The sequence below is a fragment of the Notechis scutatus genome, chromosome 6 (genome assembly GCF_049901735.1).
Source record: "Notechis scutatus isolate UNSWTSFEM ecotype Mainland chromosome 6, rNotScu1.2, whole genome shotgun sequence".
Classification (NCBI taxonomy): Eukaryota; Metazoa; Chordata; class Lepidosauria; order Squamata; family Elapidae; genus Notechis; species Notechis scutatus.
In genome coordinates this window covers 35,410,825-35,423,374 of record NC_142014.1, presented here as the reverse complement: position 1 = coordinate 35,423,374, position 12,550 = coordinate 35,410,825, and the positions used below count along the sequence as shown (strand labels likewise).

The 12,550-nt window shown below is 39.0% G+C and overlaps 1 protein-coding gene across 4 annotated transcripts in view; it reads right to left on the bottom strand.

Annotated features, from left to right (window-relative positions):
• TBC1D30 (TBC1 domain family member 30) overlaps positions 1-12,550 on the bottom strand; it is a 53,671-nt gene that overhangs the window by 22,798 nt on the left and 18,323 nt on the right. For 2 of the 4 annotated variants that reach the window (XM_026667782.2, XM_026667783.2), the window contains exons 3-5: positions 6,009-6,070; positions 5,107-5,172; positions 2,944-3,069 (exon numbers count right to left, since the gene is read on the bottom strand). In XM_026667782.2, the coding sequence (XP_026523567.1) occupies positions 2,944-3,069; positions 5,107-5,172; positions 6,009-6,070 (254 nt within the window). Of the gene's footprint in view, positions 1-2,943; positions 3,070-5,106; positions 5,173-6,008; positions 6,071-10,367; positions 10,712-12,550 lie in introns of those variants that run through there. The other 2 variants (XM_087967943.1, XM_087967942.1) reach the window with 2 other exon arrangements.

Sequence of the window (12,550 nt, the reverse complement as noted above, 5' to 3'; positions counted from 1 at the left end):
GCTTAAGTGCAAATGGCACTCGGCGCGGCTTGAGGCGGATGGGAGCGATGTCTGGGCTAAGATTGAAGGAGATTGGGGACCCCTTGTACTTGCCTAGAGTGTCGCCGAAGACCTCTTGGAAGTCCCGTCTGACGTCGCTTCCCAATCTTCGTCATCTGTGTGATTGATGCCTGCCATCTCGATCCCCAGCGGTGTGCACCATTGCAACCCGAGTAGTCTGGGGCAGTCCTTATCTACAATTGTAAGTGGTAAAATATTGGTGCGGTTTTTGAAGGAGATCTTGAAATGTCCGATGCCAGCCACTGGGATACGGTTCCCTTGGTAGTCCCTCAGACTTAATTTCTGGTCGCTTAGTTCTTGGTGGCGTATGCTGGGTATTAAACGCTTTATGGTGCGCCAGGAGACCATGGAGAGGTAGGCCAGAATCTACTTCCATGGTGCATGGTTGGTTTTCGATACCGACTTAGACGCGTATCTTCCGTGCATCGATCGGTGAAGAGTGAGCGATGATAACTGTTTGGTGTGTTTCTTATCTTCGTGGTGCCTCGTTGAATCTTTTGTTTCGGCTGTCCCGGCTCCATCGGCTGTCAGTCTGGCGGTCCCAGTTTTTGGTGGGGGTGCCATCTTGTCTTCTCGGGCTGTTTCCTCGATGCCGGGGGCTGAGATTTATTTTATTGCGGCATACTTTAGCGATATGCCCCCGCTTCTCGCAATATCGGAAAACAGCGTCCAGGAACTTGCATTCGGAGCTGGGTGATTTCCTCCACAGCCGGCACACTGGTACCCTGACTTACGACCTCGCCGATCTCGCCGATTGCGTTCTGACTGAAGTCTGTGAATCTCTTCTTCTTCACTGTCAGAAGGGGATTCGATGTCGCCATGGTGGGTGGTGGCTGCGAGTTTTCCTGGTGTGTGGTAGTTGCCTCACTGGTTGATTGGCGATCGGTTCTGTTTGAGCATGCCGCATTCGGGCCGCTGATTTGCGGGTAGCTTCGGCTGTGGTCGCTTTGGCTATGGCGTTGGTGAGGGAGATGTCACCCTTGGCCATTAGCCTGCTTTGGAGCGTTGGGTCTCTTAGGCCGAGAACGACCCGGTCTCGCATGGCCTCGTCCAGGTTAGCGAATCCGCACAAACCTCCAAGGTCCCTCAGGTCGGCTACGAACTCACTGATGCTCTCGCCCTCGCGCTGGTCTCGTTGATAGAAATCATGCCTTCGGATTAAAGTTGGTACAGCCGGAGCGTAGTGGTTTCGGAGGATGGGAGCTAAGTTGTCCCAATCCATTGTCTTGACATCTGCGGGCTTCGCGAGTGCCTTGGCCATTTTGAAAATGGCGGGTCCGCAGTGCGTTAAAAATACCACCTTCTTCTTGCTGCCGGTGGCGTCTTTTAAATTGTTGGATTCCAAAAACATTTGGAAACGATCAATGTAGGACTCCCAGTCCTCGCTGGCTGGGTTGAATGGTGCGGGTGGCGCGGCGCTGCTGGCCATTTCACTGGTCGTCTCTGCGCTGTTTGCCACGTGCTGGTTAGTCTTGTTGTCTCAGAATCCCATCCTCGTCGCCAGTGTCAAGTATGGTCGGTGGGTCCCATAAGAACGAGGCGCAAGTAGTGAACAACAGCTCTTTATTACACAGGAAGATTTCTGAGACAAAACCCTAGAGCGCGGCAGCTCTTCTTATAGAGCTGGCCGCGGCTAGGCAGCCAATGGCAGTCTTTTGAGTTTGCCGCACTTGGTTTTAGCTAATCGCGGCAAACCCTATGCGAGCCAATCAGGAGCGTTTTAAAGCGTCCAATCATGGTCCGGCTTTTCTGGACCAATAGGAATGCAGGTCTTCAAGCCTGCTAATACGGAACAAATTATGCCTCTGTATTTTTCTGAAGTCAACTGATCACATATTGTGCTCTGGAATCTAAGAATATGAAAACATCCATCTTTGAACTAGAATGATTGAGAGCAAATAATCAGCATTTCAAGAAATAATTACACCCAATCAATATGCATTAACAATAATGTAAGAACTGTCACATAAAACATTGATTCTTTTTGTTGAGCAACTCTTCAATTCTGTAGAATGTAAGATATCCATGACTGAATGCTTTTTTCCAAGCATTCAACTAGCCCAAATTAGAATTTCCAGAATATGAAGAGAAAATAAATTAATTTGTCCTTGTGCTACTTGTCTGGTAAATAATGCACTGAAGTTACTATTTTTCCCAGCTAATGTCTAGAACCATGATGGCGAACCTATGGCACGCATGCCAGAGGTGGCAGCCAGAGTGCTCTTTGTGGGCATGTGAGCCGTCGCTCCAACTCAGCTCCGCTGTGTATACATGCCTCCTGCCAGCCAGCTGGTCTTCGGGTCTCTACTATGCATGCGCTGGTGTGGGGTGCATGCACAGGGTGCATGCCCAGAGGACGCGTGTGAATGAACAGGGGGACGCATACGCGAGGGGACACATATAGATGGGAAGAAGATAAGGAAAGAAGACAAGACTCAGAAATTCAGAAGCACAGAAATGTAAGTTTTTAAGGAGACATGTTAACAATGAGAGAAAAGCTACTTTTTTATCTGGGCATTAACAGAATTTAATTTTTGTTACTTTGGAAGCTCCCTTAATACATTTCATAAGAATTAAATCTACTCTGGCAGTGATAGTCTGTTTACTGCTTTATTTGTTTTGCAATTCTGAAGGCAAATCTGATGATTATTTGTTTGATATGGAGATTATCCTACAAAATGATATAAATCAAAAAATTAAATGTGCCATTAGCAGTACAAAAATGAAGGAAGCAGGGAAACTGATATCAAACTGAGACAGTAGCAAGAAATTATAATTTCTTAACTGATTACTATAAAATATAATAAGAACACTCAGCACATAAGCATTATTATGCTATGACTGTAAAGAATTTAATAAGCAAATTAATAAGCTTTTTAATACCTTCACAATCTGTATTCCCATGGAATCATCATCAGGATTACTTCGGTCATTGAAAGTGAAACGCATAGTTTTATCCCAGTCAATCGCTATACTCTTTAAATAGTGATCTGCCAAGGTGAGCCAAACCTTAAAAGATACATCACAATCTTAGCTTTGCTTGAAATGGTTGCATTTTACAACTGTTCAAAAATATTCTGCATATTTAATATGTTGCCATCAATTGTACATAGCACAGAAGCATAAACATGTTCACTTGTTTATACTAAAATTAAGGAAGAGGTAGAATTCCATGTTCCCTCAGAATGAGAGCAGGAATTCTGAAAATATACAGCACAGAGGCTTGGCATCTTTCTTACTTTAGACTTTGTATTTTCTATACAAAGTACTGGAAGGGGAGGCAGCTAAATTAGATGTCACATCTGTCCCTTTGTTGCACCTACCCAGCTTTAGTCTTTTTATATTCAGACAATAAGCTGAGCTGGAGTTATTGGAACAATGATTAGAACAAGTAGGTGTGACTTTCTTTGGAAGTTGGATAGCCTAACCACCTGATTAAAATCTGTGACTTCCTCCATAGAAATAACATTTCTACCAGCAAAACGTTAAGTATATGGATGGAAATTATTTGTTTAAGTTATTCCAAGCACACTAACTAGGAAGCTTTGATACCTCTCAGGCAGAAATATGTAGTCCTACAACTTTTGAACCGATATTGTTTTCTAAATCTATTTTATTCTGCTTATTTTACACAATAAGTAAGCAAATATTCATAATTGAAAACCATATGCTAAATTAAAGTGAGTTACATAGTTCATAGCTAGGAAATGCCTATATATAGGAAAATGTGTAAGTTTATGGTGAAATATATTAGCCATATAACTGTATGATCACCTTAGAAAGTATTCAAACGAAAGTACTCAGAAGTATCTTCCAGGTTACGCAGTGTGTTCAAAATGCAGTATTTCAGAAGAAAGCAGTAAACATGAATCTAATCTGTGGATAAATACCTTTATCTACTCATTGAAACTACATCATAAGCAGACTGACCCATATAATTTTGACATACAATTACAAATATTTCTTGAAAAGACTGATCCAAAAGAAATTGAGCCCCTATGGTTTCTCCAGTGATACCATCTTAACCTCAGATCAATATTAAGTCAAATGATCTTAGATAAAGAAAGTCAAACACACATTGCTGCTTTCTCACACTATATAATTGCAAATAACCATGTTTTGGTGCCTAAACCAGCCTCATATTTATATCATATCACAGTTCCCAAATTCTGAAGAGCTTTATCTTTAATTTGATTTAATGTTTTCCCCACATCTGTCCTGGAACAGAAATACAGGAAAACCCCATATGAAACCCTACACTGCTCTGTGATATGGGTGCTATAGAAAACACAGCCCATGTTTGTCTTGCTACTTCTAACGGGACATTCACCACCAACTGACCACCTGCAGAGGTGATATTCAGCAGGTTCTGAGCAGTTCTGGAGAACCGGTAGCGGAAATTTTGAGTAGTTCGGAGAACCGGCAAATACCACCTCTGACTGGGGATTTACAGTAAGTATCCTTCCCCTGCCATGCGCACCAAGCCACGCCCACAGAACTGGTAGTAAAAGAAATTTGAATTCCACCACTCTCTTCTATTTAAATTTCTGGGATACTCTATTAGCTTTTACCTGCACTGTCTATTAAATAATCAAGATAAATTTATTTCTCTAAAAATAGCAAAATTTTGCTACATTATGTGTAAACTTTGCCCACAAATGGTTGCTAATAATTCTGATTCTTAAGGGATAGTTTTATGTTGTTCATTTTATTGACTGTATTTATTGATCAATGACCAAAATAAAACTCTATTAGCAGGTATTTATTTTAATATTTGTACATTTCCTAATTAAATTGGACTTTCTTAATTACCTTTCTAGTGCTACAACATAAAGAAAACACCTTTTCTTGTGTACTGGTTATTCCCAATTTCAGTATTTTTCCATGGATGATCTTGCTTAATTAGAAACTTTTACTGGTACCTAGCCTATAGCATTAAATACATGGAAGTTTTCATTGCTGGAATAAACAACAACTATTTATCTTCAGTCCAGAGCTTCACATAATGTTGATAATGCATTCTATGAAGGACAGGAGTTTACTTACCTTTCTTCTCCACTCCTTTGGAATTCCTGTTGACAGCCTAGCCACTGCTTTGAGAGCATCATGCCACTAAAAGCAACCATCCCAACAGTGTTAAATTATTCCAATTTAAAACACAATTCAACATACAATGCAGGTGACCCTCGACTTATAACCATTCATTTAGTGACCATTTGAAGTTGCGACACTGGAAAAAAATGACTTACAACTGGTACTCCCACTTAAACTGCCCAAGCATCCCTACGGTTATGTGATCAAAATTTGGGCACTAGGCAATTGGACTGCATTTATGATGGCTGCAATGTCGCAGCATCACGTGATAACTATTTGCGACTTTCCCAGTCAGCTTCTGACAAGCAAAGTCAATGAAAAAAGCAGATTTACATGTGAAAGGATAGCACTAACTATAGCCTTGCTCTGTTATTTTTTATAAACTTAAGAATGGTGGGATAAATAGAGACGGTGTTTCTGTCTCCTAAATATTGAAGATTGGAGGAGAGAGTGGAAATTCTGGTCACAATTCTGGTTGTAAGTTGAAGAGTTGTAAGTTTTATTTCAATATTATAGAAGCAATATGTACCATTAAACTATTTGCCCCCCAAAATATTTAAAACAATTGCAAAACAGAGAAGAAAAAGGTGCTATGTATTAATTCATTTACACAAGAATTGCAAAAATATACAATTGATTTTAATATTTTGAGCTTTTTTCTGTTGAAAAAAATAATTATTTCCACTAATGAAGAAAAAAAAATCAAAATCAAATGGAACAAATGCAGTTACAGTTCAGCTCTTTCAAATAATAAAATACATTCCAGCTTTAATTAATTAATGCAATATTTTAAATTATGCTTGGAAAAATAAGGGTTTTTTGTAAGACTATTCCAATGAATAAAAGTCAGTTACCTGTTGAAAACCATTCTGACCTAATGATGGCTCAAGTGTAAACTTCAACTTTGTGTCCACTCCTATGGAACACAAATAGAAAACAAATTCATTTATGGATTGAAGCTGCATCACATTAGATAGCGTAATATAAATTTGATGTGCAAAATTAATGCATGGATAACATAACCTAAAATATTAATATTACTATACAATAATAATACAACTGTTCACAGTGAGTTATATTATTAATATGCCAACTGACGTTAATATTTTAAACTAAATATTCTAAACTAAAAACAAATAGGGAGAAAAAATTAAAATATGTAATATGATCATCTTTCTGCATAAAGACAATATTTTACACATGAAGTAAAATAATGTCACATGGTGACATTCCATTGTTGAAGCCAGGAGGCTGATTTGGTGGAAAAATTTGTCTAAAGGAAATCTCACCTTGCTGGACTTCCCAGACCTGTCATCTGATGGGAGACTGATGATTAGACCTTTACCTTTTTTCACAAACCACTTGCACTGTGCACTGCCTGTATAGTTTTGATAAGAAGTGAAGCTGCCTCCAAGATTAATACACATCTGGGTCACATTCACATTCTGGCCACATCACTGAAGCAAGCCTCTTGAAGAAGCACAATGGATAAGATCTATATGGCTCACCCAGCTTATCCTTTCAACCTCTGGGTAGTATCAGTATCACTGAGCTGACACTAGAAGAGACTCTACATGGCTTTATGTGGCTCCTGCACCATCTGAGATACAATAGGATTTATCTACCATCTCTCACTGTCCTTCATGGGTGATGTTTTCATGAATGTGGTTCAAACAAGTGCTACCTCTGAGGACATATGTACTCATAGCACACAAACACATACAAGCACATATAGCACTGATGTGATCACAACAGACACACATAGCTTAGACAAATTAAAAATACTATTCCTTTCCACTTGTCATACCACTGCTTTCCTAGAAACTAAACCGTTGTTTATGTTAACAATTCCTATGAGAATCTGGACTTTGCTACTGTCTATGGCCTTAAAAAAAACCAAGTGGGGGTAATGTTAAAAATGTTTTTGTTTACATATGCATGAACATATATGCTTACGTTTGCACACAACTGTTGTAAATGCAAAAAGTACTAATGCATTCAGGTTTGATTGATTTGCTCTTTTAATGTGTATGTGAACCCTGAATCTCCTGGTTTCTGTTAATGTTGAGATTAAGGATATATTAAATTCATATATACAGTATGTTGTTTCACCTTCAAAAACACTCTGAAGCCGCCACTATCAAGATAAAAGAGGATTCACAGAGTACAAAATAGATGGCTGCACTTAGCAAATCATCACTGGTGTAACTTAGTTGCCATCTTTTTTTTCCTACATGTTGTTCATTGGTTTACTTGGGTATTTGTATTTTTTTTATTTTGAGTGTATATGAAAAGTAAAGAATAAATCAAGTTGTTTTTACTTTGATCTCATTGTTAGTTCATCCTCTTGTACCTTGCATGCTGCATTCTCTAGTACCCTTCTATTTATGGAGACTTCGAAGTACATTTCAAATGCAACACATATACACACCAATACTGATTCATCTACTAGCTTAGGTTTGTGTGCACTGTTCTTGGATTCTTCTGGTGTTGCCTATGAGTGAGCATGTCATCTTCAAAGACATTCTGAAAGTTTCACAATCAATAGAAAAAAGATCATTCACACTGCAGTCTTCATCATCTTTTTTTTCAAAACTCCACATTGTTTTCTGACTTGTTTTTTTAGAGTTGCTGACTTCCATGTTGTTCATTTATCACTGCAGTCTGCACATCATGTTGTGTCGTTTTAAGAAAATTCAGTGTTTCTTTAAAAATACTACCTGGCCTGTTAACTCGGAGGAAGAGGGTTACACTGTTTCCATGCTTTCCTACACTGAACATAGCAGTCCAAAACTGACAGAACTTCTAGAATGTAATATTTTGTTCAATGTTTTTGTATATGTCCCTAAAGTTTTTCAAAATTATACCCATAGTTTGAAATATTTTTTATATTACATAAATCAATACTATATAAATTAATACAAACATCTGCAAAGGTACAGGCTTGAATGGTCCACCAAGTCAGCAGGAGTTAAGCTTGAAGAAGTCTGCCTTTATACCATAGTAGTGCATTTGATATTGCACATTAACCAATGCCTCCATTATAGAATGTCGCTGTCCAAACAAATGGTGCTGAAATCTCATCTGACACTTCTTACAAATTTATTAGAGCATATTTTTGTCCCTCCTTTTTTAAAAAAGAGAGGTCACTGCAAGGCAGAAAACATACCCAATACTTCTTCTTTTCCCACATAAGAGCCACCCTGTGAGAAGAGCTGAGCTGAGTGATATTGGCTCAAATTTACTCATTCAGTTTTCATGATTAAGTCAGGCCTAGAACTCTCTGTCTCTGGTTTCTAGACTAGTGGCTTAATATAACTGTCTTGTAATAAAAATTTGACATTACTCACAATAAAATCTTAGCATTTAATTGCATTTCATAATAAATGTATTAAATTTAAAGTGTTTTGATTACCAATTTTGAGATGTTTGTGTTCATAGTAGCAGATTCTCCATTTAATTAATATTACTCAAATTTAGCATGCCAAATTTCCCCAGAAGTGTGTTGTTAGAATTAAATTGTTATTAATTTTCTTAAAAGATTATTTGCAGCATATAAAAGCAATTAATAGAACCCGTAGTTCTTACTATACATCCTTAATGTCATTTTTAAAATTAAAGATGATATAATTGGTTACAAGTTTTACCAATATAGAATTAAATACTATTATAAGATCACTACTAGCAAATGAAAAGACACATAAATACCTACATCAATGATGTCCTTGTAATTATCAACTTGATTTGCTATGTAATTCAACTAGATACAAGAAAACTAATTAACTCCAACCTCTCAATCACCTCAATAAAATATAATAAAATTGAGCATGTAAATAGTCTCTCTAGAGTAATACATGATGAAGTGATTACTGAAAATCAGTTTGCTTGTATTTGGTGCATGAGTTTTCATCTTGTTTTCCACACTTTCTACTTTTCACAAATATTTTCAGTAAATCAATGGATTTGTTCTACTGTTGACTTACTATATCAGTGCTTTCCAATAGCTCTTTGCCAACAGTCCTTGATCTTGTACATCTAAGCTACTTTCCAAATGTTTATTATAAAAATGTTCCCTAAAATATTGTATTTCTATAACTCTTTTCTATGTTTATACTGTCTATACAAATTTGCCTCTATTTGCACTGATGCTTTATTTCTTTTATTTATGGTTTACACACATAAAACACAAATACAAAATTTAAAAGTTTCCAACAAGTCAGACTTAATAATGAAAAGAAGTACCAAGTGACTTCTGCAAACTAAAGCTATTATAAAAACTTGGCAATTTTTTAATTTTTTTTAATTATTGAGGGCCTATGTTGGATCTGGTAGACGAAGTCTGTAACCTCTTGGTCAGAAAGATAATTAACTTTCCTAACAAACCGATTTAGAAGTACTAGAAGCCTTGAGTGACGGTTTAACAGTGCATGAGTTACTAACTCAGCCTGTGTCTAAACAGACACAAATGCATTTGTATTGGACATTATGGAACACTAGTATAACCATCTATTGTCATTATAATGGATAGGCCACCAATTCACATAAATGAAAATCTTCATGAAAGGTTTTCATTATCCAGATTGTTTAAAGAGCTGCCCATTAAAGGGGGAAAGAACCTGAATTCTCAAAAGTTTCACCATATTTTCTTTTATATTTCATATTCATCTTGTATATTTTTAATTCTCATTTACTAGAAGGAAATTTTAACATGCTATATTAGACAATACTGTATGTTGAGTTTTGATACTGAATGATATTCTCGGAGCGATTCAATTAACACATATCGATGGGAAGTCTGCTCCTTTCCACTTATAGCCCTTGGGAAATTCTGCAGCCCTGCCGCCATTTCTAGAAATCGCACGGCGCAATAAAGTGGCCTTTCGGCTGTTTACGGCCGCAGAGACCATCAAGACGCTCTTCCTCCTCCTTCACCACCACCACCTGGCCATGCGCGCAGGTTCCTAAGTAATCCCCGCAATTCGGCCTGCCCGATCCCTAGAGATCAACTAGAAGCGCAGCGACTTCGGGTAATTTCCTTTACTGTCCGCAGTAGTCCCCTCCTCTCTGGGCCAAGCGCAGTTAGTTCAATCTTGATGCGTTTAAACCTTCAAGAAAAACCAAACATCCCTCCCGCCGGCCAAGGTAGCACCCCTTTTCCGACAAAGGCAGCAAAACGCGGGATCGCGGCCCAGACGGCCTGCGGCAGCCCTTACCCGGCTCCAAAGTGCACAGAAGGCGAGGCGCGGTTCGGGATATGCAGCTCCTTTTCTTCAACACGTTACTCAGGATGGTGCTCACGCCGCCGCCCCCGCCGGTGCTTTGCCGCTTTAAACACCTTCCCCCTCGCCTCAGGGAACTGGTCAGTCTGTCTTGCCTCATGGATGACCACAAGCAGGAGCTAAACGCACCATCCACTAGGTTTCCAGGGCCAGCGGTCGCGCCAGCTTCCCGCAGGTGCAGCCGACGCTCGCGACTAGTGACGCAATCCGGACCTTCGGCGTTTCCAATTGAGCAAGGTTCGGGCTGCTGGGGGAAGGGGACGAGCGATGGCGGGGTGGGGGGGAAGCCGAGGTTTGAGGGCGGAGAGAATTAGAGCAGCGTGAACGCGACTTTGGAGAGGCGGCGAAGTCGGCCAGCCGCTGGACGGACCCTCCGCAGTGCAGAGGAAAGAGGCGAGTCGAGGCGCGGCGCAACCCGGCAAAGGAGGAAAAAAAGGCCGTTCCCGCCCACCATCACAGCATCACTGACAGAAGAGCCAGGCAGCTCTTGCTTCTCTGCCGCCACCTGCCAGCAGGCGAAGCTTGCATTAAAAATAAACCGATTCGGCGTAAATTTCAGCAGCAAGGCGCCGACAGCAGAAAACGTAACCGCAGCCTGCAGGAAGCTCTCCCGGCTTGCTTTCCGGGGAATTAACCAATAAAAATTAATCAGAAAGCTAGAACCATGACAATCGGAAACCATCACCTGTCATTTGCGCATTTCTTTCACGTAGGGAAGTTGCACTCTTTAATAAAGACAAAAGGGGGGAAAGGGGAACGAACTTGGATTGTAGACTGATATTAAATACCAATATCCAGAAGTAGGCTGAAGGATGCTCCTATTTACAAGTCAAATCTACAGAAAAGAAACAAAAATCACTTCCCCTTATCGTTTTTCATTTATGCTCTTAAGAATTTAGAAAATACATTTTGATGGAATACTGTAGCTGTTATTATTTACATTATTTTATGCAACAGACTATGTATTTGACAGAGCTGCTTTGCAGATCAATTTGATACCTATTCACCTATATGTGACTCCCATTTAGCAGTTTTTTAAAAACATTTCTATAAACTCTATTCAGTATATTGGGTGTTTCACACCCCAATAGGCAATACAGTTATCAAAACTGCTTCACAAAGATGAAACTATAACATACCTGTTATGATGCAGTCCTTGTTTACGGTAGATATTATAGCAAAAGAATTCAAGATTGAAGTTTTATCCATCAGATGCAAGAATTGACTTTTAGGTTTTCTAGATTTCAGATGATAGAAATATTGCAACTTGATATAATAAGAATTATACCAGCAATATACATGATGTAGTTATGTAGGCATCCTAGTTTTATGATTAGAAACTTAGAAACCTTTTTTGGAAATAGTAAAAACAAAAAAAAACAAGTGGGCAACCTAAACCCATATATGGTTGTTTGGCTAAGTTTCAAACAATCCTCTGAAAAAAAATTGTATTTGGATCATAATTATTTCAGTTTCTGGCTGTTTTAAAGAACCAGTCAAATGACAAAAAGATTAAAAAATGAATGGGTGTCTCCAATGACTTCTGATTGTTGCCTGATCTTGCTTGCTTCAGCCACTCAGCAAAATAGCCCTCAACATAAGAGTTCTTCTTGAAATATGGACTTCAGAAGAAAAAAAACAGGATCACATCTGATAGCATGTGTACAATGAAGAAACTTGAAGTTTTCTATATTTCTCCTACACAATATAGAAAATAATAGATGATACGAGAAAATGTGAATAATGCTGTAGCATAGAGTAGGAATTTATCTTATATTTATAACTACTGCAAAAGAAAATCTAAAATCACTTCTTTATAATAATTTTTCTTTGAATTTTGCAATTTTCTATTGGAGAAAGAGAAACCAGGAAATGGTGAGTTCTAATCAGGGGTGGGATTCAAACTTAACTGGTTCAGTGAGTGTGGTCTAATTTGTGGGTGTGGCTTGGTCATGTGACTGGTGGGTGTGGCTTGCTGACTGGGTGTGGCTAGGTGATCATGTGATTGGCTGGGTGTGGCTAGGTGGTCATGTGACTGGCAAACCAAATATGGCCAGTTGCTTAGGAAGTGTTCTAATTTTACGACTGACCTCCCCAGAGCTACTTGACCTGTTTTT